The sequence below is a fragment of the Salvia hispanica genome, chromosome 6, assembly GCF_023119035.1.
Source record: "Salvia hispanica cultivar TCC Black 2014 chromosome 6, UniMelb_Shisp_WGS_1.0, whole genome shotgun sequence".
NCBI lineage: Eukaryota > Viridiplantae > Streptophyta > Magnoliopsida > Lamiales > Lamiaceae > Salvia > Salvia hispanica.
This window is the reverse complement of record NC_062970.1, coordinates 46,932,400-46,959,250: the sequence shown is the minus strand read 5'-3', so window position 1 is coordinate 46,959,250 and position 26,851 is coordinate 46,932,400. Positions and strand designations below refer to the sequence as shown.

General features: G+C 37.7%; 2 protein-coding genes and 1 pseudogene across 3 annotated transcripts; 1 reads left to right on the top strand and 2 right to left on the bottom strand.

Moving 5' to 3' along the window:
• Nucleotides 1-7,061: 7,061 nt before the first annotated feature.
• Nucleotides 7,062-15,704, bottom strand: LOC125196164 (probable disease resistance protein RF9). Its single transcript, XM_048094561.1, has 4 exons — nt 15,575-15,704; nt 14,449-14,928; nt 13,635-14,383; nt 7,062-9,044 (listed from the first exon to the last, which is right to left on the bottom strand). Exons 2-4 carry the CDS (start codon nt 14,922-14,924, stop codon nt 7,270-7,272), a joined length of 3,000 nt encoding a protein of 999 aa, XP_047950518.1. The 5' UTR covers nt 14,925-14,928; nt 15,575-15,704; the 3' UTR covers nt 7,062-7,269.
• Nucleotides 15,705-19,790: 4,086 nt separating this feature from the next.
• LOC125196165 (probable disease resistance protein At1g58602) lies at nt 19,791-23,899 on the bottom strand. Of its 2 annotated transcripts, none has more exons than XM_048094562.1 (3): nt 23,801-23,899; nt 22,191-22,969; nt 19,791-21,704 (listed from the first exon to the last, which is right to left on the bottom strand). In XM_048094562.1, the coding sequence occupies exons 2-3, from the start codon at nt 22,942-22,944 to the stop codon at nt 19,972-19,974; spliced, it is 2,487 nt and encodes an 828-aa protein (XP_047950519.1). In that variant the 5' UTR covers nt 22,945-22,969; nt 23,801-23,899; the 3' UTR covers nt 19,791-19,971. The 2 variants fall into 2 exon arrangements, with proteins under 2 accessions (XP_047950519.1, XP_047950520.1); XM_048094563.1 differs by having other exon boundaries at nt 22,191-22,922; nt 23,801-23,890.
• Nucleotides 23,900-25,877: 1,978 nt separating this feature from the next.
• Nucleotides 25,878-26,851, top strand: part of LOC125195582 — a 5,319-nt pseudogene continuing 4,345 nt past the window's right edge.

The window sequence follows — 26,851 nt, the reverse complement described above, 5'->3', positions numbered from 1 at the left end:
ATTCAAAATTAAATAGTTGTTGTTTGTGTTTTTTCTACTTCCAATTTTATCTAACAATTTAATTTTCAATTAATGAACAAATTTTTTGTTCATTTTTTGTAATCTGAATGTGATCATTATCAATTATAGAACACCATTAGTTTTTAAAATTATAAGAGAGTGACACGTCTCATCAATGATCAAAGTATATACCAAAGTACAATTTCATGGTCTTCATAATTTGATAGATCTATCAATTCATTCATTGAATGTTAAATAAACATGTATTTGGAATTAGTACACGAACAAATCTGGATTTTCATTGTACATGACTGATCTACCAAACGATATTTTGGGACTTAATTTGCTAATTAAAATATACTCTCTCCGTTCATGAAAAATAGACAAAATTGTGAATGACACAAGTTTTAATTTATATTGATAAAATAAGAAAAATGAAGACAAAATATGGAGAATAGGTATTAGTGGACTGTGGGATCCATATTTAGATTGACGTGTATGGTTAATATTGATTGTAAAATTTTATTTTTAGACTTAGTCTAATTTTGATAGACACCTCAAAATAGTAAAACTAGCCTATTTTTTATGAACGGTATAATAATTTAAAAAATAACACTAATCTTTGTGTTGTTTAACCACGTTTCACTTTCTTGTAAAATTGAATACTCTAGTTCTAAAAGAAGAATGTTTGGCGCACACCTCATTGTGTTTCCTTCACTTTTTCATTTCACTGCCAAACAAAGTGAAAAAAGAAAGGACATTAGGAAAATGCTTTGTTTTTTGGTTTATTTATCAATTATAGTTATTTAATTATTTACTCCATTTATTTGGAGTTCAATTGTATCCTCATTTCAATGTGAACGTTTTAAGCAGTGGTTGGATTTTCAAAGAGACATTTTTCAAACGTTTCTTTATCAATGGTGCATTAATAAATAATGCTAGTATTATTTTATCTTTTATTATTTCAAGTTTTCATCTGAAAAATAAAATATTACACCGTATGATTAAATAGTCATAGAGCCCTATCCAATCTAATTAATTTGAAAAAACTATCTAGGGCCCGTTTAGAGTGGAACACGAGAAAATAAACAAAAAGCAGGTCCAATTGAATGGCCGATTCTATACTAGTTTAAAAGCCCATATTAGCTCAAAATAAATTTGAAAGGCCCAACTGACTAAACAATACACGTACCTAATGTAAGAATACCTTACTTGTCACAAGAGGTGGCCACGGTTCGAAAACTGGCGGTTCCGGTTCATCGATATCTTGAACCGTAACCGGCCCGGTTCCGGTTCATTTTTTTTTTTAAATCTTAGAGTTATAACTTTTATTGCAATTCTATAATAAAATCCAAAGAGAATTGATAATGATAAAGAATTGCAATTTTATTGATTTGAAACTTTGAATGTAAATTTCTATAATACAATATTACAATTACAAGTTACAAAATACAACAATACAACTATACACTTGAATTTAAAATTTAAATACAAAATTACAATTTACTAAAAACATATTAAAAGTAAAGTTGAAACTTAGAAAAAAAAAGAAATAAAAGGAAAAGGACTTGAGCTCAACTTAATGCTCAATTGCATTGAGGAATCAAAGTCCACATAGTTCTCTTACCTTGCTTACCTTGTTGGTTGGCGGTTGACGACGGTTGGCCTTCATTCTCCACCTTCATCCTCGGTGTCGGTGAAGGTTTCCTCACTCTCTTCACGAGCATCCCAATCTGGTTCTTGCGCTCTCTTTGCAGCTTTTCCCCAATAATCAAGTAACATCACAACTTCCATATTTCTCGCGGAGAGTTTGCTTCTTCTCACGTCCAAGACACATGCTCCAACACTGAAAGCGGACTCGACGACTACGGTGGAAGCCGGGACTGCAAAGATCTCCTTAGCCATTGACGCAAGTATGGGATAATTTTTCTCGTGTGTTCCCCACCACTCTAGGACGTCGATTTGGGCGGGTGTAGGACCTGCATCACTAAAAGTATGGTGGCGTGCTTCCAAATAAAAATCTAACTCGCTTACCGATCCCATTGAGGTGGACCTTGAACTTGAGCTTGTGCCGTAGCCGTATAAGTCGGCTAATTGTGATTGAGCATCGGGGTCATCATAAGCAAAACCAAAACCGCCGTATTGCTGCGGTTGAGGAGCAAGTTGTGTACGTGGACGAATTTGGTGGGTACGGTTATACTTTTCTTCATATTCGGCAAAGAGAGTACACAAACTACTTTTAAATTGAGCTTGAACAAGTGATCTATCAGGAATGGTTAGTTCAAAAACTCTCGAGGTTTCATCATCATCATAAGGCAAATTTTGAAGTGGACTAAGATCAATAGAACGCAAATTTTGATAATAGAAATCTAAGATCTTAGTTGTGCCAGCTAATTTCCATTTCGGATCCAAACACTTAGCAATTAAAAACACAATTAGAATTTCACTAAAATACTTCAACCATTTTTCAATCATATAAAATAAAACACACATTAACTCACGAGATCTAGCATTTTTCATGCATGTTTTAAACCCAAGTGCTATATACATGCAATGCTCTAACACACGAACAAATGTGCAATAGTAAACACCCGATAATTCAACGGTCGCACATTTGAAAGCTTTGAACAATTGACATAAACTCATGCTTTGGTCCCAACAATTAGGCGTAAGAACTATATCACCATAGTTAGTTCTAAAAAAATCGCACAAAGCATCTTTATGCTCCAAAGTAGAATTGAGGCAATCATATGTAGAGTTCCATCTAGTAGACACATCCATTATGAAAGTTGTATACCTGATGTTTCTGTTACGGCAATATTTTTTCCAAGCCTTGCCAAGCTTAAAATGGATCGCTCTAACTGCATTTCTAATAGGATCAACATGCTTTTGCCATAAAGAAAGCGCATCTTGTACACATAAGTTCAAAATATGACATACACATCTTTGATGAAAATACTTACCATCGATAATCGGAGAGCACGCATCAATCAAGTCGCTAATACTTGCAGTATTAGCAGTTGCATTATCAAAAGCAATAGAAAACACCTTATTGCATAATTGATATTCATTCAAAACTTGAATAATTAAAAAAGCAATTGCATTTGCAGTGTGTGGTGTAGGAAAATCTCTAAAAGCAATTAAACGTTTGTTCAAAGACCAACTATTGTCCATAAAGTGAACCGTAATTCCCATGTATGCATGCTTTTGGAAAGCGTCAGTCCATACATTAGAGCAAATATTCACTTTGTGTCCCAAGTTACTCAAATATTGTGATAAATCTTTTTTCATTTCATAATATTGATTTTTGGTAGATCGTTGAATACTAGTTCTAGGTAGTCTTTTTGAGTTCAAATTATAACACTCTTTCATCGAATCTTCGTAATCTTGATTATCATAAATACCAAAAGGAAGATGATGCATGGCAGCAAATTTAGCCATAACGTCAGTAGTATGCTTATGATCATATCTTAAAAGAGCGGAGGACGGCGTACCTGTTTGAGACGAACCGGAGGCGGAGCCATGGGCACTCGCACTTTGGAAGTTGAGTTGGGTTTGGCTAGCGCTATGCCCATATAGTTCGGGATGAATCGTCTGCATGTGACGGATGAGAGAGCCATATCCCCCGGACTTCTTGAATTTGTATTTTTTGGTGCAGTAGTTACAATATGCCATAAAAAATATCGGCACTTCATTAGCGGAAGAAACTATTGGGACCTTTTTGAAATGTTTCACAAATATATCAGATTTATATTTAGATTTTTCTCCGCGGCCGTCTTGTGAAGGGGGGGGGGGCATTTCCTCATTTTCGTGGTCACCGTCACTGTCCTCATTATCATCGTTCAGATTAACATTAACGTCATCAATATCGTAATCATCGACCGAGATGTAATTATCAGCATCGGATTCGGCGCCAACCGCGCCATGACCACCCAATTGGGCTAGTGCAATGGCTGCAGCTGCACGACGATCTTCTTCCATCTACAAATAGTAGTATATGTACGAATTAGAATTTAGAAGATGAACATAGAAAAATCATGAACTCAAACTTATTAAGTTATGTATAAAAAAAATAATATGCAAAATATTTTATAACTTACTTGTAAGCGAACAGCCTCAGCATGGGAAACCTCTTCCAAAATTTCTCGACGAGTAGGTCGTCGTGATTTTTTCGGACGGGTAGATTGATCTTAGGCAATTGGTATACTGAAAAGCATGTTTCGAACAAGTTTCGCTCGAATAGAATCTTGCTTGTATACGTAAAATCTATAATCCACTTTTAACCCGATTCAGTATTATTCGAGCAGTTCCGCACGAATAGAATCACTATTATTATGACATTGTGTTTGCTTGTGCATTTATAAGATGTTTTATAAACATTTAAATGCATAAGAAGTAAACAAAGTCTAAGTCTTTTGCTTAGTAGACCGGTTGTGGGCGTCGTCCACTTTAAGGTAACACGGTCAGATCTATGCAATGCTTTGCAAAAGAAAAAGAAGAATTTCACAACTTAGATAGGCTTTGGCTACCTATCGTGAAAGGTTGCAATGTCAGTCCGCATATTTCTAAGCCTTACTGAAATAAGATGACATTGGTGTGGTATAGCACTGAACGGATCTAACAGCAAGACGTGTCTTTATGCTATCTACTGAAAGGCTAGGTCTTGATAAAATACTATTTCTTAATCTACATATGTTAGCATTGAGCATACGGTATTGGTTATGCACTACTTTGACTTATCAAATGGTGCGGGTTTTTCGCAACCCAATAATCCTGATATATTGGGTAGTGGTGATTATTATCTAGCGGTGCTAGGATTGCTATTATGTTGAAACATGCGCGAGGTGAGTCTCGTTTGATAATGTCCTCAAGAGGAGCTCGAACAAGGTTTTATTATTCGGAAAACTGGCCAGTTGGAGTTTTATTACTCTATGAATAAATAAATAAATGTTTCTTGCTAAGTCCACTCTTGGAATTAATAAGATATTAATTAATTAAGTCCATAGCAGACATTAATTAATTAATGGACATTTATATCTTAAGCGCGAGAAATAAATAATAAACAAAGTGGAAACCCGGATTACTTGTAATTTCGGATTTGGATGGGGAGAGTTCAATATTACTTCTGTAGTGGCTGCTCGTAATATTCCAATATAAGCTTGTATTAAATTGTGGGTTCAATTTAATTAGTAAAAAGCTAATTGGGCGAGCCCATATCCAAAACCTTCCATAGATCCCTGTCTGGGCCCAAAAGGAACTTAATATAAATAGGAGAATAAAGGAGACAGAAATAATAATTATTATTACTCATAATTTTCGTTCCCCTCTACCTAGAGGAGTTCGAATTTCTCTCATAATTGGAGAAGGATTTCTTTGTCTTCTTTATTCGAGTCATAGTATTTTGATAAGATCAGCCCACCCTGATATCGAGATACAGTTCGGGAACCAGAGAGAAGATCCGTGGTCTAGTATTGAAGATCATCGTGGAGAAGGCGCGAGCAATCGACGATTCTTTGGAGAATCAAAATCGGTAACTCTAAACCGTAGAATTCATGTTTTAGGATTTACTATCTTTGAGCATGAATTATTTGCATTCTAGCATGCAATTATCTGTTTAACATGTGAATTGATTAATCGCATAATCGGTCAAATAGATCCTACGTCTGATTTATTTGTTTTATACAAGTCTTCCGCTATGCAAGGGGCACCAAACCCCATCATGATCTTCGGCAATTCCTTTGCCCCGTCGATCACGGTCACCACCACCACGAGAAGAAGACATATTTTTTTTATAGTAATGTAGTTGAACAAGTTGTAACTAATATAAAGAGCAAATTATGAAAATTGATGAACAACTTAGGTAAACAAGTAGAGAGCAAATTGAGAGAATGAGGCAGAGAATAGAGAATTAGAGATTGAGAGAGAAATCCTTGTTAACACAAGAATGGGGTGAGTAGAAGTGATGAAGAAGGGGGTATTTATAGATAAAAATGGGGGAAAAATCTGATATTAAAAAAAATAATAAAAAAATTTGAAATTCAAAATTTGAAAACGGTCGAAAACCGCCGGTTTTCTGACCGAACCGCCGGTTTGTGTCAGAAAACCGGCGGTTACCGACACCTTTTCAGACCCTACGCTGCAACCCTAAACCCTACGCCTAAACCCTAGCCCTAAACCGTCGGGAACCGGCGGTTAACCTACCTTTTTCAGACCTACACCTGCAACCCTACGAACCTGCCGGCGAACGGCTACATATTTCCGATTAACCGGCGGTTCCAAACCAGCGGTTAACCGTCAGTTCCGATTGCATATTTTTTGAACCGTAACCGAACCGTAAAAACTGTGTAACCGTGTTCCGATTCCGGTTCCGGTTCCGAACCGCCGGTTGGAAACCGGCGGTTAACCGGCGGTCCGGTTTGGTTTGGCCACCTCTACAGTCACATGGAAAAAGGGTAACATTACATTTCTCGCTTTTCACAATAACTTGTCTGCCAAAGACGAAAGGAGTAAGTTATAAAATTAAGATGACTCCTAAAAATTGAAATAGATGAATTAGACAATCAAGTGTAACTGATCAGCCGGAGCTTGTTGATAGGGCCCTCGAGCATCCAAATCACGCACATGATCGCATCCAAATCTCTCTCAATCTTCAAAGTATCTTTTAATAGTATTTGATTTGATTTTGCATATCTTTTGTAATCTTTTTAATATATTTTGCTTGCTTAGAAAGATAGGCTTTAGGGTTTAGAATTTTATAAATTATAGAATTCTCTATCATTTTGATTCATTGAGAATTAAGAAATAAAATACTTCTTTTCTCATTCTTGTTCCAAAACCCTAGAACTTCAACTAGGGAATTATCGATTTATTTCCGTTCAATCTTCGCGTGCTCTACAAATCGCTCGATAGGGAACTTAAACCCTATCACTTGTTTCCCTAGGATGTCCACCTTACAATTTTAGGTACAAAATCTCAATTTAGATAGTCCAAATATTGTATAGAGAAACCAAATATAATGTATAGAGACACTAGTGAATATGTTAAAAAGATCGATATGTCCATACTAAACAAGAGAAGTAGCAGGCCAACTTTCTCTTGATGGATGCTAGAGTTTATATATAATCAATCAATGCAAGATGTTTTCTTAGAAAAGGAAAAATACAATATGTGTTCCCTTAAAACAATTTGAAATACACACACAACAGAATACAATCAACAACACTTTTCTCAAATTTATTCCAGTCTACAATGCCTTTTATTTTCAATCTCTCAAGCCATGCTTGACAATGGACCAATATCCACATCCAATATTTTGGAGATTAACCCCGAATTTTTTATCTTCGTTGCAATGTGTCTGGTTGTAAGCATTTCAAACTTCCTCAGATACTCCATCGACCCTATTTCCTGTGGGAGTTTCTTCAGGTGTGGACAGTTCTTGAGTTCTAGTTTCTCGAGAAATGGCATTGCACCTTCTCCAACTTGTATATTTCTCAGATTCCACAACTCATTGATGTTAAGGACGGAGAGATGAGGAAACCCGTTGTCCTTGATCACCATTTCTCGACCAGTGTATGCATTCCTCAGTTTGAGGCGCTGTAGAAAGGGCATCTTCTCTATTGCTGGCATGGGGTCTTCACCAAGACGAGTATTTACCAAAACCAACTCTTTAGCATCACGCAGTTCACATAGTGTTTTAGGGAGCCTAGCCAGACATCCATCCAGTTTGAGTTTTTGGAGTTTATATATCAGTATACCAATCTGGTCCAAACATGGCATGCTTCTGAAACGAAACCCTCTCAAGGTAAGGCATAAGCTGATCATGATCATATTAGTCAGTGATGCAAACAACTTGCTTACATTCGAGTTTTCATCAATGTCTTCAATGCCCAAGAAACGAAGCCTACTTGGCGTAAAGACGCTCAAGACCTCAAACACCAAATCATAAATCGAGATGTAGGTTACAGTGGTTAGCTTCCATAAGTCTATTTTCAAAGGCTCCGAGCAAACCACATCAGACATGTAGAGATAGCGAAGGGTAGCTATTCTCCATATAATATCTGGCACCTCAACCATAAAGTTCTGAGCTATATCAAGAACCTCAAGCTGTTCCAAGCCCCCCAATGAGTGTGGTATGTTGGTTAGGTAATTGTTTCTCAATCCCAAGTATCTTAAATTCGTCATTGTGCCAGTAGTTTTTGATAAAGTCTTCACCCCAAAATCTTCCATATCGAGTACCTTAAGTAGTTCAAAACTCTCCCAATAAGACGAGCAAACATTGTCCAAGTAGCCACCACCTCCATGGAAGATGAGAGAAATAAGGTGTTTTCCGTTTTGATTTGTGGAATGACTAAACTTCTCTCTTCCACAATGGATAACACGATGACGGGGATTTTGAGAGAGTCTACTATTTCCATTGCTCCTAATGACCTCAAGGCCTATCTCCTTCTCTGCTATTTCAATGGATAGCATGTGCAATAACGGATTGAGGCGATACTTTCTCGTTTCACAGTAAAGTGAGCCACGTTTCACGACATTAATAATCGAATCTTTAGCTAAACTATCACATGGGTTTTCAATCATCTGTGTTTTCATGTTGGACGATGCTCCACTTGCAATCCAAATCTGTTTCAACTTTTCTTCTCTCATTATTGCATTTTCCTTAAAAAGGGACAAATGCAAGAAATATGGCTTGACTTCAGTATCCAATTTGTGATACATTGGTTCCACTAATTTCAATAATCTACCCAAATCAATTGACTCAAAAATTTCTTCCCATTCCATCCCTAAAAGTCTTTGGTTTGCTTTCTGCCTTGCAACATCTATTATAGCTATCGGCAAACCCCCACATTGTTTCAGCATCTCTTTGCCCTTCCTCTCCAACTCCTTTGAGAATTTGTTCTTCTCATCATTAATAATTTTATTAATTGTTCTAAAAAACAATTGCCAGCTCTTATCAGATTCTAAAGCTTTCATTTCATGAGCATAATGGATGCATGCGTTTTCAATGACATAGCGGCTGGTAAACATCAACGTACTTCCATTGCCTGAATACATAGACATGTTAAGGACAATTAACGGCAAACGGGAGGCTCAAATCTAAGATTGTCAAATTTTACACAACAATACCAGATTTATGGTCCATTTGCTAAAGTAGATAACTCCATAATAAGGAGCCATATGACCGGATATATGTATTCTTATCATATTTTGCCAAAGGTGTTGAGCTCGCCAATTGAGGACAACATATTACTTTAAGTCAAAGTGACTATTATCAGCAAATCTCTGTAATATACCACTCCCTCCTCTGTCCCCCAATATGTGTCCCACTGACTCGATACGGGTTTTAAGAAATATAATAGAAAGTGAGTTGAAAAAGTTAATGGAATGTGTCCTACTTTTATATATTAATTTTAAAATGTGAGTGAGAATGAATTTAGTATAATGTGAGGTCCACTACCAAAAATGATAAAATAAAGTGAGACAATTAATATGAGACATACCAAAATGGAAAACTAACACATAATAGGGGACGGAAGGAATACTATACAAGGGTTGTGAATTGTGATACATGCAAAATCTCAATATGACAATATTAATGACAAACTACAGAACCAACACAACAAAGTTCATTATTAGACCATTTTTAGTTCATTCTAAAAGTTTAGAATTTTGAAACAGGGTGGTCATTTAGATAACAAAGAGGTCATTTTTTTTTATCGTTTTTAGTTCATTTAGATAGCAAAGAGGTCCTGTCCATGATCAGCCTCTAGCTCCAGCGATGGCACCTGTAACAGCTTGTAAACCCCGACGGAACTGCAGCCATATGATGACAGATTTGAATTCTGTTCACTCCAGCTCCCAATGTAGTGGACTTGGCCTATAAATAGGATATTCATTCTATGCTTTCTACATGCCAAAAAAAAGCAAAAACATCCTCTGCATCATAAGATCTTTTCCTCTCTCATAATATTCTTCCGAAGCTCTTACCTCGCCTACATTCTGTTCGCTGAAGCTTATTCCGTCAGCGATTGCAACAAACAAGGTTAAGCCGGTTTATCTCTAGGGACGACACGTCAATCCGAGAGCACTACGAGGCGTATCTTGTCTTCCAGAAAGAGGACTCTTTGACTCGCCTGATTCTTATTTACGGTTTTGTTGTCTCTATTCTAGTTTAGCTTAATTCCGTATATTGTAATTTCTCCATTTTCTTATGGATTGTATTACGCCAGCTTAGTGTATCTTTGTACGCAGTTTCTACAACATGAAGAAGATTGTGAGAGTGATTCTTCATCAAAATGGAATTGCTCAGTGCATGAGCAGAACATTGAATAGATGAGCAAGATGTACGAGGTTGAAAACTGGTTTAGCAAATAATTTTTGGGCGGATGTAGTCAACACATCTGCATTTCTAATCAATAGAGGTCTATCAGTTTCGTTGCATTTCATACACATGAAAAGGTTTGGATGAGAAAAGAAGTAAATCTATTTTTCCTACGCATCTTTTGGTATATTGCTTATGCTTATGCTAGTTCTGATTTTAGAAGTAAGTTGGATGCTAAATTTGTTAAGTGTACGTTTATTGGTTATGGAGGTGATGAGTTCGGTTATAGACTCCGGGAATGGCAAAACCGAAAGGTTATTTGTAGTATAGATGTGGTTTTCAATGAACATATATTGTACACACACAGATTGACGGTATCAAGTCTTAGTAGTTTTGAACCCCAAGTGATCGAGTTAGGCATCTTAAACTCGAGCAGGAGCAAGGAGGGACCTGATGTTGAGAAGGTGCTTAAAGAGGAATTGAGTACTCCAACACTGTCTAGACCGACTAGAGAACAACGTGCACTTGACATGTATTCACCCTCTAAATTTATTCATTCCTTACTAACGGTGGTGAGCCTGAGTGCTATGTAAAGACAGGAGAAGTCCCTGATAAGCGAGTGTGAAAAATTGTCATGGATGATGAGCTTGTCTCTCTTATCATGAATGACAATGGGAGCTTGTGAAATTTCCAAAAATGAAAAGATATTGCATTGCAAGTGGGTCGCTCGAATCAAGGGTGAAATTGATGATAGCAAGCACTACAAGGCGAGGATTGTTGTCCGGGAATTTTATTAATGATATGGTATTGATAATACAGATGTGTTCACTTCTGTTGTGAAAGTGACTACTATTTATTTAGTGTTGAGCATGGTAGTTGTAGAAAATGTATTGTTACATCAAATGGATGTAAAGATGACATTCATTCATGGTAATTTCGAGATGAGTATTATATGATACAACTTGAGGGATTCGTAGTAAAAGGAAAAGAAAATCTTGTGTGTAAGTTGAAGAAAAACTTGTATAGTCTAAAACAAGCTCCAAAGTAGTTTATAAGAAGTTTGATGTATTAATGATGGATATTGGTAGTTGTTGTTACTATAAGAGACAGAGGCGTATTCAAGTAGGAGCAAGGGGGTACAACTGTACCCCCAAATACATATATAGGTGGTGTTCGGTTGCCATGACTAATTATCATGAGACTATCCATCTAGGGTTAAGTTGTAGGATTATTTTAGTAGGAGAGGGGAGGCTATGACTAATTATCATGAGACTATCCATCTAGGATTAAGTTGAGGGGGTCAATCTTATGAACCAAACATGATACATATTTAATCATGAGATTTAGTCTTGCCAACTGAACACCCCCATAGTGGAAATTTAGATAAAACCTTGGTGTTCCAGTGGTAAGTTGCTGATAATGTCAATCAATCCACCGTTCCGAGTTCGACCCTCCGCTGGGGCAAAAACCCTCTCTAATTCTTTTAGTCTCCTTTTTCTTTTTTCTTTTTTTTTCTAATTTTGTTTGAAGTATTTTTTTATTTGGGTAGTCACATTTTCATTTTTGTTATTCATTTTCCTTTTCATTGTTTTTAATTATGTTTATTTTCTAGACATTAGGATTGTTTACTATACTTTTTTATTTTGATTTTCCCTATTTATGTTTGTTATGTTTGTTGATTTTAATTGTTTTTTTTTATTATGTTATACTCTATTATTTTTCTTAATCATTTTAAGTAATGTAACGTACTTCAAACAAAAAATTCTTAGTTCTTTTATTGCTTTTATTTTTTAATATGAAATTCTCATTTTTAACATTTTAGATAATACTCCCCCCGTCCCACTTTAGGAGTCACATTTAAGTTCGACACGCATTTTAAAAAATGTAAAGAAAATTGGTGAAAAGTGATAGTGGAATGTAAGTCTCATTTTTATATATTAATTTTATAATAAAATATGAGTGAAATAAGGTTAGTGGAATGTGAAGCCTAATATCATATATTAATATTCTAACTGGAACTCTTAATGTGGACGGACTAAAATGGTAATCGGGACTCCTATGGGACGGGGGAAGTATTATTTTTAGTACAACTAGTACTTCATATAAAAAAGTTATTAGTACTATTTAAATAATTTTATATATTATTTAACATACAATTCGTACCCCCAAATCAAAAACTCTGGAAACGCCACTGATAAGTGTGACGAGAGGTTATCCTGTTATTATATGTTGATGATATGTTGATCTCAAGAGGCGATGCAAAGAAGATGGATCAATTGAAAAAACAATTGTCTGAACGATTCTCATGAAAGATCTTGGAGAGGCTAATCAGATTTTGAGCATAAGACTCGAGCGTGACAAGAAGTCAGGTAAATTGTATCTTTTGCAAGCCACTTACGTGGTAACGTTATGGAAAGATTTGACATGTATGATTCAAAGCTAGTAAGTGTGCCTTTGGGCAGTTACGTCAAGCTGTCAAGAAGTTGTCGAGTAAAAGAGAAGAACATGTTGAAATGATGAAAGGTCCTTTTGCTAACTTGAAAGGTCCTTATGCGTTAGCAGTTTACGGTATTATATATGCAATGGTTTGTACGTAGCCCGATATTGCACAAGTAGTGAGAGTAGTGAATCGGTTCATGGGTCATTTGAGCAAACAACATTGAGAAACATTTAAACGGTTCCTTTGATATTTAAGAGATACCGCATAAAAGGTTTTATTATGTTTCAATGGAAAGAAGTTGAGCTGATAGGTTGTGTGGATGCAGACTACCCGATGGAAGAAGAAGCACAATGAGTTGGTGGAAGCAAGTAAGGAGATCGTGTGGTTGCACAGTTTCTTAGATGAACTTGGGCTCAGAGTGTCATTTTCTTAGCAAAGAATCAAGCATTTCATTCTAGAAAAAAACATGTAGAGTTGAAGTATCATTACATTAAACACTTGTTGGTGATGAAAATCCTACAACTTGAGAATATACTTGGAAGCGAGAGTCCAACATACATGTGTACTAAGCTGGTGACCTTAAAGAAGATGAAGTTATGTATAACTTCAATTGGTCTTAGAACTTGAAGAGAAGATTAGGCGATATCTCCTACCATATCTAGGCTTTGTTTCCTTATGTTTTCTCTTGAGATATGTTTCCTAGTGTGGCTATAATTAGTGTTCTCTAAATAGAGGTACTCCCCCACATTAAAATCATTTGGAAATGTATTTCCATGCCTTGTAAAAAAATTTTAATTTGTATTTCTACTTATAAGGTGAATACGTTTAACCATGGAGAATTAATTGTAAGATAAGAAATAAAGATGAACATACCTTCCTCCGGAAGACCACTCAAGATGGATTCCAAGCGCATATTTTTTGGCACGTTGTCTAGAACTATGAAATGTGACATTCCTTGCATGTGCCAGTGCAGCCATCGTTGGAGACTTTTGTTGTCCATTTCCTCCACATATAATGGACCTCCAAACTTGTGTAGGAGTTCCACAAGCACCTCATTCACACTTGTGTCACTAGAAAGGCTTATCCATGCACGGTGTTTGAATTTCTGAATGATGTCCGGGTGGTTGTATACTTGTCTGGCTAGAGTTGTCTTTCCCGAACCAAGCATGCCTTTGATACGGATCAATTTACAACGTGTCGACTCATCCAGGATCGCTCTACTAATAAGCTGCACTTCTTTCTCTAAGCCCACTACGACACCTTCTTCTCCAACACTTTGGGGGACGTTTGCCTCCTCGCCACCTCCAAACTCCATTATTCGCTTTCTTAGCTTCCTCAGCCAATCCCGTGCCATTTCCAATTCAATTTTCATGAAGATCTCTTCACTGTTTATTGTGTAGTTCACTGAAAGTTGAGCCATCTCAGCAAAGTCAGCTAGCAAATGATTCAGCATGTCCAACTCTCCTGGTTCCGACTTGTTGAAAAAATTCACAACTTGCTCAAGCTCATTTATTATCTCATCCGTGATCGACTTGTGATCGCCCTCACTTTTGCTATCCCAAAAACTACACAGTTGCTCGCCCGCCCATGCTATGATGGCCTCCGACATGTTTCTGTAATATCTGCATGTACGAAAATTGTAAGAATTTGCAAAATCATTTTTATTTTTATTTAATCTATTACCTACCCTTTCGTTTCCGCTCCCTGTCTCACAAACTTCGCTATCATTTCCACGACCACGTCCGTCATACATTTTCCAGTAGAAAGGTCTAGACATGCCCACATTGCCACACAGTCGAGTCGATTCTGCTCCTTCCCGATAATCTCTAAGCCAACAAACTCAGTACGGCCTTCCTCCAAGTGATGCTCCCTATCGATCCCAAACTCCATCATCGAATTTTCTATCTTACTCAGCCAATCTCGGGCATAGGCTATTACTCTTTGTGTTGTGGGGTTGGTTGAAAGTTGAGTCATCTCGGTAAAGTCAGCTACCAAATGATCTAGCCTGCACCTCAGTACTCCCGATTCCTTGTCCCTCAACAAACACAACATCATTCTCAGCTCATTAAGTAGAATCATTTTGTAATCACTATCGATACTTTGATTCTCTTCTGAATCACTCTCTACTTCCCTTATCACCCCTAAGATGACGGCCTCGGACATGTTTCTGCAAGTACCAGAATGGTATACTAGTAAGAGTTTGCATTTATATATATGGAGTACAAAATATACTACTCCTACTACTTTTTTTTACTGAAATTTGAACTCTAAACTACTGTGTCACTAAGCACACTATCTGTCACCAAATTAGATCAACACTACTACTATTAAAGACAAGCATTTCAGATCAAATGTTTGAATAATCAAATTCTGAAAAATGAATTTGAATCCACTGCTAGGCAAGTATAAGTACAAAGCTCAAATATCAAAAGAATCAAGCATGATACAAATTACAAGATACTAGTGTAAGTACTAGTTTCTTCTCTTATAATATGCCTTCCTAAATTAAATTTGACAAAGCTAAGTTCTTAAGAATATAAAGCTAAGTTCCAGATTTTAACCTTTTTTCTGTATCCCAATTAAGATTTCTATGCTATTTGAAGTTAGTAAATCTTCTTAACTCATTTCCCCCAAGCTTTTTGTATAAGCTTTAATTTGACGGCACAATTTCGAATCTTCAAAAAACATTCTTTGAAGATTTAGAAAAGTTGGAAGGTTTCTACCATTAATTTGGATTGAATAAGGCTTTCAAATACCTATGCCAAACAACATAATCATGTGAATTATGAAACTATTCAAAAAAATGAAAATACCTTTTCGTGATTATTTCTTCAATTCTCTTTTCCTTTAGCTTTGCCGGCGAGTTCAAAGACTTAGTATGGTCATATTGATTGGTGAATGAATGGACAAAACAAATAGTTCGATTAAAATAGATGGAAATTAAGTCTGAAAATTTAAACTTTTGTTGCTATGTATCTGGTTGTTACAATGTTAAACTTTCTAGGATGCATAATTGATTAGCGCAAAAAAAATACTACTCCCTCCGTCACCATGTGAGTCCTATTTTTATATATTAGTTTTATAATAAAATGTGAGTGCAAATGAGTTAGTGGAATGTAGGACCAAAAATAGTAAAAGTGAAAGGTGACAAATTTTTAGGGACGGAAAAAAAATGTAATTAACAAATTTTAGGGGACGGAGGGAGTAACAAATTAATATAAGCCATGTGAACGGAGGCAAGTAGGTTATTATTTTTGAGGTGATCCTGGGCCACTTGATTAGCACACAAGATTAGAATGATTGCTTTTACGCATCTAATTGTTGACTAAATGTTTTTTTTTCCTATTTATATTCCACATATTGTATTTAATGACCATAAAATTAAGATGATAGGTCTATCCCACCTAATCCAGTAAAATAGAATTATAAAGCAGGATGCATGAATGTGGAAATGAAGAGGCTGTTTCTGACGTGAAACAATGAATTAAGCTGCTCTTTAACATGGTTCACGTTATTACAAATTAATTACTGTAGTATTTTATTAGTGATCTCTGATTTGGTACCTCCAAATAATAGTCCAACTTGATACAAGGCATCCAAATGCCAATAAAGAAAATACAAGTTAGGGACTGATATCCACTTTCACTATTTTGGAGACAAACTAGAATTTCTGATCTTTGTTGCTATGTGTTTGGTTGTAACCATTTTATACTTGCTCAGATACACCATCTTCCCAATCTCTTCCGGGAGGGTCTCCAGATGCGGACAATTCTTGATTTCTAGTTCCGTTAGAGCCCACATTGCACATCCAACTTGTATTCTCCTAAGATTCCACATCTCATTGATGTGAAGAGCTTTGAGCATGGGAAACCCGTTGTACTGTCGTATCACCATTTCTCGACCAGTGTATGCATTCTGCAGTTTGAGTCGCTCTAGGTTGGGCAGCTTCTCCAGTACCGGCATGGGGTCTTCGTCAAGACAAGTATTTACCAAAATCAAGGAACTGATAAATTGAGGGAAACTAGCCGCACTCGGAAGCATAGATAGGCGTCCATCTAGTTTGATTTTACGGAGTGTAACTAGCATACCAATCTCGTCCAAACATGGCATGCTCCTATAACGAACCTCTCAAGGTAAGCCTCTCGAGCCTCGACAGCCAAACAAGTGATGCAAATAGCTTGCTTACATCCGAGTTTTCATCAATTTCTTCAATGCCTAATATACGGATTCCGGTTGTCCACAACCTCGGGATCTCATAGGTCCAATCACAAATCGAGATGTAGGTTAGGGTCTCCAGATTCTGTAGCGCGTCTATCTTCAAAGGCTCCGGGCAAATCACATCAGACATGTAGATATGACGAAGGCTACGCATTTTCCATAAAATATTCGGAATACTAAGCATAAAGTTCAAGCTATATCAAGTACCTCAAGGTCTTCAAGATCCCCCAACCAGCGCGGGATATTGGTTAGGTAATTGTTTCTCAATCCCAAGTACCTTAACTCGGTCAATGTGCCGATTGTTTCTGACAAAGTCTTCACCCCAAAATCTTCCATGTCGAGTATCTTGAGGAGTTCAAAACTCTTCCAATAAGACGGGCTAGTGTCGTCCAAGTAGGAACCACCTCCATGGAATATGAGAGAAACAAGACGTTTGTTGTCTTGATTCGTGGAATGGTTAAACTACTCCTAGTTTAGTTGACTTAGACAATTAGTAATAAATCACTTTTATTAAATAAATTAACTTCTAATCAAAATTTTATTAACTTTTAAATAAAAGTTTTGTTTAACACTAATATAAACTATTTTTTATTTTTTTAAAAAAATCTTATTTTAAATCATTATTTCTACATAAAATGAATAACATTTTCTATGCTTTCTTCTCTGATGGTAGCAAACAATAATCCAAGAACACTCTCAGTTTTAATGAGCTTCAGCTGAATGCATTCAATTTCATTAAATTAGCATAATCTAAAATGAGCTAGATTCTCAAGTCAGTTGGGGCGTTAGAGCATCTCCAATAGCGGCTAGCCCACCGGCTAGCCGATTCGTGTCGCTAGCCGAACCATTGGAATCGGCCAGCGCGTTTTCGGCGAGAGAATAGGCAAGCGCACGCCGATTTGTGGGCGTTGGCCGCCATTGTGGCGTGCCGATCGGCGAGCGATCGGCCAGCTCTATTTTTTATTTTTATTTTTTGAAATTTTTTGAAAAACTATATATACGCAATTTTAGTTTCATTTTCATTTGCACCACTTGTTTTAACGAGTTATCTCTCTCTCTAAATTTCAGTACAAGAGCAACATCGAGCGATGGAGAACGAGTCCGGTCGGCGACGAGCGGATCTCAGACTCTACAAGACCCAGTGGGGTCTGGATGGGGGGGCGGGATGGGCGAGCCCGAGATGGGCCAAGGGTTTAACATCCCTTGGCGCAGTTGATGGGGATGATGTCGGGACGCAGGGGGGATGAAGAGGGGGATGCCGGGCGTTGGGCGGGCCAGCGGCGGGAGGGCAACGCCGGGATGGGGGAGGTATGCCCCCGGATGCCGCAGCAGATGTACCATGCAACAGATGATGTGGATGATGCTGGTATGGCAGGGAGGGATGCAGCCCGGTATGCATCCCGGGGTGCAGAGGGGGGTCACGGGGGGGGGGGGCACGGTCTATCGCCCCTCTCTTGATTTTTTGACGGCTTCGTCTCACACGTCGACCCCGGTGGAGACGCAGTTCACTGGGGATGACCGTTAAGTTCTCATTGCATGAGCTGAGGATCGATATCGGGGAAGCGGACACTGCCGTTCCAGCGGGTCGGGCCGCGCCGAAGAAGAAGAAGACCAAGGGGAAGAGCAAGGTGGTCGGTGAGTCGTCGTAGCCGGCTGTTGACGACACCCCCACGCGGAGGAAGTGGACGGAGGATGAGTACGTCGCCCTGGCCAAGGCGTGGTTGTCGATTTGCGACGATCCGACAACCAGCGAATCGTCAACATGTGGGCTAAGATTAGAGCAGCCTACATGAGGTACTGCCCGCATGGAAAGGACTACAGCGGGGAGGAGTGCCGGAAGGGGTGGGAAAGCATCAGGGCCGCGGTCGGCCGATTTTCGGGGTTGTACACCAACGCCCTCCGCATGATGACTAGTGGGCAAACGAGGAGGACGCCCGGATGATAGCGGAGAGTCAGTTCCCCGTGCCGGGGACTTATAAGGAGTTCACCTACTGGGAATGCTATCTGGTGTTAAAGGAGTCCGAGAAGTTCCGGGCGGGGGTCGAAGCTGGGTGGCCGAAGATGCGAGAGGCTGAACTATTCCGGCGATTACGGCGGCAGATCCCACGACCTCCCCCCGGATGCTGAGGAGTTTCCGACCCCTCCATCCTTTGCTCGTCGCCCTCGCCCGGTTGGCCAAAAGCGGGCGCAACAGGCAGCAAGGGATCCTCCCCCCTATCGCCCCCGGAGGTCCTCTCGACACCCCCCACGCGCGTACACCTTATTCTCGCGTCAAAAAAATGCGGGAACAGATGTACAAGGTCTTCCAAGAGTGGAGGCCGCAACTGACCTCATGGAGAAGAGGTTTCTTCACTCGATGCTCGAGAGCATGCAGGTGGATTTGGATGCCACGAGGGCACTGATTGGGGGCTCAGACGCGGGCTCAGATGCCACTGATGTGGAGGTCCCGGGTGGCAGCGGGGATGGCGATGAGGAGTAGAGAGAGGCGGGGCTTGTGTGTGGAAGCCCGGTTTTTTTTTTTATTATGTACTTTTTTTTATCTATGTATCTTTTTTTTATTTAAATGAAATGAATGCATTCTTCCGTATATGTCTCGTAAATTTAATTCAGTAATTTATCGTAAATTTAATTGCGTAAATGTAGTTGTTTTTGAATTATTTTTATTGCGGCTAGCCTGTTGCTAGCCTTGGGCTAGCCTATTTGAGTAAAATGATGATGTGGCATGTGGAATTTTAGTGCTGATGATGTGGCAGAGAGAGAGAGTGGCTAGCCTGTGGCTGGCCTGAAGCCATTGGAGATGCTCTTATGAGCTGGATTCTCAAGCCATATCATATTAAATAATACTAACATAAAATACATATAGTTTGTTCCTTAAAACTATACACATTTATTTGCAAACACACAAAACAAAGGAGGAATGAAAGAAGGAAAAGTACACACCATCCTTCCAAAGGCAACAAACAAAAATATCCACTTTCTCATACACTTCAAATTATGGACTGATATCAACTTCAATTATTCTGGAGATTGAGCTCGAGTTTCTAATCTTTGCTGCCATGTGTTTGGTTGTTACCATTCTTAACTTCCTCAGACGCTTCATCGACCCAATCTTAAACTTCACCAGATGTGTACAGTTCTTGATTTCGAGTTGCTCGAGTTTCCACATCGCACCTTCTCCAACTTGTATTTTTCTAAGGTTCCACAGCTCATTTATCCGAAGCACTTTGAGCTTAGGAAACCCGTTGTGCTGAATCACCATTTCTCGACCAGTGTATGCATTCCGCAGTTTGAGGCGCTCTAGGGAGGGTAGATTCTCTAGCTCCGGCATGGGGTCTTCGCCCAGACAAGTATTTACCAAAATCAAGTAGCGAATACGTTGAGGGAAATCACCCGCACTTGGTAGCTTAGCTAGGCGTCCATCCAGTTTAAGCGTCGCGAGTCTATCAAGAACACCAATCTGGTCCAAACACGGCATGCTTCTGAAACGAAACCCTCTCAAGGTCAAGTGCTCAAGCCTATTCAACTTAAATAGTGATCCAAAGAGCTTTATAACATCCGAGTTTTCATCAATTTCTTCGATCCCCAATTTACGAAGACGACTCATCTTCTCCAAGCTTGAGAACTCGTATGTCCAATCATAGATCGGGATGCAAGTTAGTGTCTCAAGCTTCTGTAGCGCATCTACTTTCAAAGGCTCCCGACAAATCACATCAGACATGTAGAGATGACGAAGGCTACCCATTTCCTTGATGATATCCGGCACCTCCACCATAAAGTTTAGAGCTATGTCGAGAACCTCAAGCCTTTTCAATCCCCCCAACGAGTGAGGAATCTCTTGCGTGTAATTGTTTCTCAATCCCAAATACCTTAACGAAATCAGTGTGCCAATAGTTTCTGATAAAGTCTTCACCCCAAAATCTTCCATGTCGAGTATGTCGAGGAGTTCAAAACTCTTCCAATAAGCCTCTCCAGCGTCGTCCAAGTAGCGACCACCTCCATGAAAGACGAGAGAAACAAGATGTTTGTCTTGATTCTTGGAGTGAATAAGTTTGTCTCTACCACAATGAATAACACGATGACAAGGAATTCGTGAGCTTCGAGAGAGTCGACTATTTCCACTCCTCAAGATCTCAAAGCCCAATTCCTCCTCTGCTTTTTTGACGGATAACATGTGTAGTAGAGGATTCATGTGACACCTTTTTACTTCTCGTACGAACGGGAACTCGTGCACGACTTCAAAAATGGATTCACTAACTAACCGGTACGTACATGATCTTCCTACATTTATTCCTCTTATATTCCAAACATGATCCAACTTTTCTTCCCTCATTATTGCATTTTCTTTAAACAATGACATGAGCAAGAAACATGCCTTGAGTGTCTCATCCAAATTACGATACATCGGCTCCAATATCTTCAACGATTCTCGCAAATCAATTGAATCAAAAAGTTGTTCCCATTCAATCCCCGAAAGTCTTTGTTTCACTTTATGCCTTCCAACATTTATGATAGCTACCGGCAAACCCCAACATTTTTTCAACATCTCTCTGCCCTTCCTCTCCAACTCCTTCGAGAATTTGTTCTCAACCCCAGTAAATTTATCAATTGTTTTCAAAAACAATTGCCAGCTCTTGTCCGGATTCAGAGCTTTCATCTCGTGAATATAACCTATGTTTATTCTTTCAATCTTATAGCGACTGGTTAACAACAACCTACTTCCATTGCCTGATTATATACATGTTGAGAACAATTAATATACAGTCTATACTTCCACAAGTTTTAATATACACAACAAGAGTACTACTCCCTCCGTCCCCTATTAAGAGTCACACTTTTCCATGTCGGTATGTTCCCAATTAAGAGTCACACTTCATTTTTACCATAAATGGTAAGTAGGTCTCATTCCACTAACTCAATTCACTCACATTTTATTATAAAACCAATATAAAAAATGGGTCCCACATTCCACTAACTTTTTCAAACCAACTTTTCTTTACATTTCTTAAAACCCGTGCCCGGTCAAAGTGTGACTCCTAATGGGGGACGGAGGGAGTAATACTTTTAGCCAAAAATATTCAATTTTTTCAAATCTTTATAATATACTCCCTATGTCATGTTCTGCTCAAAGTGACACGTTTTCCTTTGAAATGTCCCATTCAAAATGTAAACACGCGTAATTAATTCCAAGATAAGAAATGAAGACGAACATACCTATCTGTGCAAGACCTAGCAAGAAAGATTCCAAGCGCATTTCTGCAAGAAGGTTGTCGACAACAATGAAACACGACATTCCTTGCAGGTGCTGGCGAAGCATCTGTCTAAGACTCCGGTTGTCCATTTTCTCCACCAACAACGAATCCCCATCAAGTACCACCAACTGCTGTATCAGCTCCACAAGCACCTCATGTACACTCGTGTCACTAGAAATGGTCACCCACGCACGTTGCTTGAACTTCCCAACGATAGCCGGATGGTTGTACACTTGTCTGGCAAGAGTCGTCTTCCCCACACCAAGCATGCCTTTGATACAAGAACTCACAAGGGCCGCCTCCTCGTTAAGAATCACCTTCCCAATAAGTTGCTCCATGTCCTTCTCCAACCCCACCACGGAAACTCTGTCTCCCTTTTCTCCAACATCTTGCAGTCTGCTCACCCCCTCACCGACTCCAAACTCCGTCATCCGCTTTTTTGACCGCCTCAGCCAGTCGAGGACAATGCCCATTTCATTGTATAAGGAGGTCTGATCAGCTTTTCTTGTGAGGTCAGCTGAATACTGAGCTATCTCAGCAAAGTCAGCTACCAAATGATTTAGCATCCTTCTCCTCTTTCCCGAGTTCTTGAACCTCAAGTAATCCAGCATCATTCGCAGCTCGTTTATTACCGTCTTTGCGAGATACCCTTTATCGCTCTCAACTAGAAAACTCTCCAGCTCCTCTATCGCCCCTGAGATGATGGCCTCCGACATGATTTCCGGGGAAGATTATTAAAAACTACAAGGAATTGATTTAGAAATTCAGATGAACACCATTAAAAATGAAAACATAATCTATATCATATACTCCCCCGGTCCCACTTTAGCAGTCCCATTGACTTTTCTGCCATCTTTTTGTAAAAATAATATAAAATAGTTAAAGATGAGAAATGGTAAATTAAAAGAGAGAATAATATAGAGAATAGTCTTATCTATATTATTGTCTCTCTTACTTTACCATTTCTCTACTTTAACTATTTTTTATCATTTTTATAAGAAGATGGCAGAAAAGTCAATGAGACTGCTAAAGCGGGACGGAGTGAGTAATACTCTTCATGCCCACCATTGAATATCTCTACTACTTCATTTTGGGAACTATTAAACATCCCATTTCACTAACATTTTACTTTAAAATTTTGACAACTATTGCATAAAAGTACGATCGATAGGGGGAGTATAAATGACTTCATGAGTTTAAAATAGAGAATTGGACATGATAATGATACCAAAAACAAATCCAGATTCAGATCTAAAATTGATCGAATTCTGAAAAATGAATTCTGATTGGGTCTCACTTTCTGGTATGCACAAATTAAAAACCTTGGGAATATAAAGCTACTATTATCTATGCCATTAAAGTTGGTAAATCTTCTTAACTCATTTGTAGAAGCTTTAATTCGACAACACAGATTTCTTCGAAAACACTCATTGAAAATTTAGAATATTTGGAATTTTTACCATTAATTGGGACCGAGTAAAGTTTCTGAGCTAACGATTTCAAAAATCTGTAAAAAATTCTAACTATACTATTGAAAGTGAACTATGAAGCTATTCAATGAAAATAAAATACCTTTTGAGATTAACTCCTCTTATATTTGCCTGTTTGGAATCAATTTTCCGATTCAACTCTTTCCTCTATTTTGCCGGTGATGGGATTGTGATCAACAAATTCATTAACTTTATGGTCAAATTGATTATGAATTAAATATATCAAATAAAATACCAGCAATAGTAATTCTAATAATATGGACAAAAATATTAATCATAATTTAAAATAATTATGTTTCCCTTGGGAAGCATCTTCCACACTTACGTTCAAATACAACAGGATAAATGATTAATTAGGATAAACAAATAAAAAATTGGGCCATTCATAATTTTAAGTAGTTTACATTGGGCCTTGCAATACCAAGTATTGTAGTAAAATTGGGCCATTCATAATTTCGAAGCCCAAGTTTTGGAATTTACAGCCCACGGTTTATGACCTCAGTTTGGCCATCTTGTGTTTTCATTTATTCAAACTAAAAATATAGATTTAATTCATTTTTTTCACAAAATAATGAAGTAATATTATGATAAATTGATCATAAAATTAAGATGGTTGCTCTTGCTCTTCCACACCTAATCCACCAGAATAATTAATTATAATTAGATGAGATTTATGCTCTCTAGATTCTTGAAAAAGCATCATGTGAAACAATGACCAGCTATTTTCCCCCATTATTTTATTTTGGTCAAATTCAAGAAGTAATCAACTAATATAAATATGAAAAAATAGCTGGCCTGCAAGTGGAAGCAAAATCTGCATTAAAAAATTAATTTGCCGTTGAAAATCTTAGAATAAATTATCGAGAAATGTGTTGTAAACCAACTTTGAATTAATTTAAATTATAACTTCATTCACTTGCCTTCTTCTCACATGGCATACATTTTTACAGGTGCCTCATAAGTTTTTAATTAAAACTCAAGTATTTCTAAGTTCTAACTTTTTCCGAATTACTAACTCTGAGTTGATGAATTTGCAGTTCAAAATCTCTCTCAACTGGCAAAGATAAGAAGATAACCTAAAAAAAAAGGTATGTTAATCGTTCCTTCCTTAAATTATGTACTTAGTTTCCAATTCATCACATGATTATATATATGTTGCTGTTTTTTTTTAAACAAGTTTGAATTCGTTCAAAAGATTTAAGTTTCAATTTCTGCATGATTTAGTCAACGCCCTAGTTAGGATTCAATAGCTTCATCTTAAATTTTATTAATAATTTTCAACCAGGATTTATGAAATATATAGGAATGTGATTAAAATAGAACTAGGAGTAATGCAGAACTATGATTATTAGATTATACTTAGTTAATTTTTAGTTCATATTTAGAAATTTCTGATTTTAATCATTTTTAGATTATTATTAGATCATCCTTCCTAAAATGAACTAAAAATTGACTAAAAATGACCTGGATCCGTAAATGATCTAAAAATGTTCTTCATATTTTTAAAATAGGTTCTTTAGAATGAACTAAATATGAACTAGAAGGTGGTGTTCGGTTTATTAGATAAAATAATACCAAGATACAATCTAAGATTAGGTTGTGAGATTATTTTAATCATAGGAGGTTAGCTATTACTAATTATCCATGATTATTGAATTGTGGGATTGAATCTCATGAACTAAACGCACTACATATTTAATTTGGGATACAATCTTGCAAACCGAACACCCTAGAAATGAACTTAATACATATTTAATCTGGGATACAATCTTGCAAACCAAACACCCTAGAAATGAACTTAATACATATTTAATCTGAGATACAATCTTGCAAACCAAACACCCTAGATATGAACTTAATGTTATCTACTAATGAACGCTCTGCAATTTTACATTAAAACTTATTTCTGCATTGATCAATTTAATTATGAATTTTTAATTTGTCATAGTTAAATCTTCAGTTGGCTCTATTTTCAACAATAAAAACATGATTAATTCATCCATATTTTGCATATGCAAATTCTTACCTTATCAATTGATGCATAATAGGAAATATACCTTGTCAATTATCATGATTATATATGTTGTTGTTTTTTAATACTATCAAGAATTGTGAATTTGGATCCTTGGTTTCAGAAATTGAATTAATCTTGAATAAAGATGGAGGAGGAGGCCATGATCTCAGGGTTGATACAAAATCTGGAGACTTCGCATGTTGCGTGTACGGATATCAAGTCGCGTGGCATCCTGGAGACCAAAATGAAAGAGCTGAGAGAGATGTTGGATTTCTTGAGAGGCTTGAAAATGGAAGACAAGAGCAAGCTAAAATATTTAATGGCGGACTTGGTCGAGTCGGCTCAAAGTGTGGAGGACATGAGCTCTCTCCATTTCACTCAATCGCTAGAGTACTACAAAAGGGAGATCGAGTCGACAAAAATGCGTATGATAAACTTTGGAGCTGCTCAAGATAAAATCAGTGGAGACGAAGAAAAGGAACAAGTTGTGGTGGGGTTGGAAAACGTCGTGCAAATGTTGCTTGACAAAGCAGTTTTAAACAACTCTAGCTGGCCACCCCACCTCAGTATTTGGAATATCAAAGGCATGATTGGTATCGGAAAGACAACGCTTGCTAGGCTAGTGTACAACCACAAGGACGTTGTCAGCCGGTTTGAACGTCGTGGCTGGGTGTCAATTTCTAATGACATGAGCTACAAAGAAGTACTTGTGGAACTGATACAACAGATGGTGGTAGGCAGTGAGGAACAACTAATTGGAAGAGATTCGTTGTTGGAGGGAAAGGATAACCGAAGTCTAAGACAGATGCTTTGCCAGCTCCTAAAAGGAAAGCGATTTTTCATAGTTTTTGACAACCTACTCAAAGGAATGTCTATACGACGCATCTTGCGAGGTCTTGGGGATAAAGGTATATGTATTTTATCTTCAATCTTTTTTGTTCATCTTAGAAAGAAAAAATACTCTTACACTAACTTATGACCAACTTAAAGTAGTACTACTATTTATCCTAATTTCACAGTTCAGTGACTCTCTTTTTTGTATGAATTATTCTCATCAGATGGAGACCATCCTAGAAGTCGAATTTTGTGCACGAGTCGCTATGAGGTTGAGGGCATCTA

Bases quoted from the DNA above. Each gene is read 5' to 3' on its own strand.
- LOC125196165 (XM_048094562.1), bottom strand. From the start codon at position 22,944: ATGTCGGAGGCCATCATCTCAGGGGCGATAGAGGAGCTGGAGAGTTTT. The intron at 21,705-22,190 runs GTATGTTCGTCT...GTATATAATCAG, and splicing joins GCTAGGTCTTGCACAGATAG to GCAATGGAAGTAGGTTGTTG.
- LOC125196164 (XM_048094561.1), bottom strand. From the start codon at position 14,924: ATGTCCGAGGCCGTCATCTTAGGGGTGATAAGGGAAGTAGAGAGTGAT. The intron at 14,384-14,448 runs GTAGGTAATAGA...TCGTACATGCAG, and splicing joins CAGGGAGCGGAAACGAAAGG to ATATTACAGAAACATGTCGG. The intron at 9,045-13,634 runs GTATGTTCATCT...CTATGTATTCAG, and splicing joins GAGTGGTCTTCCGGAGGAAG to GCAATGGAAGTACGTTGATG.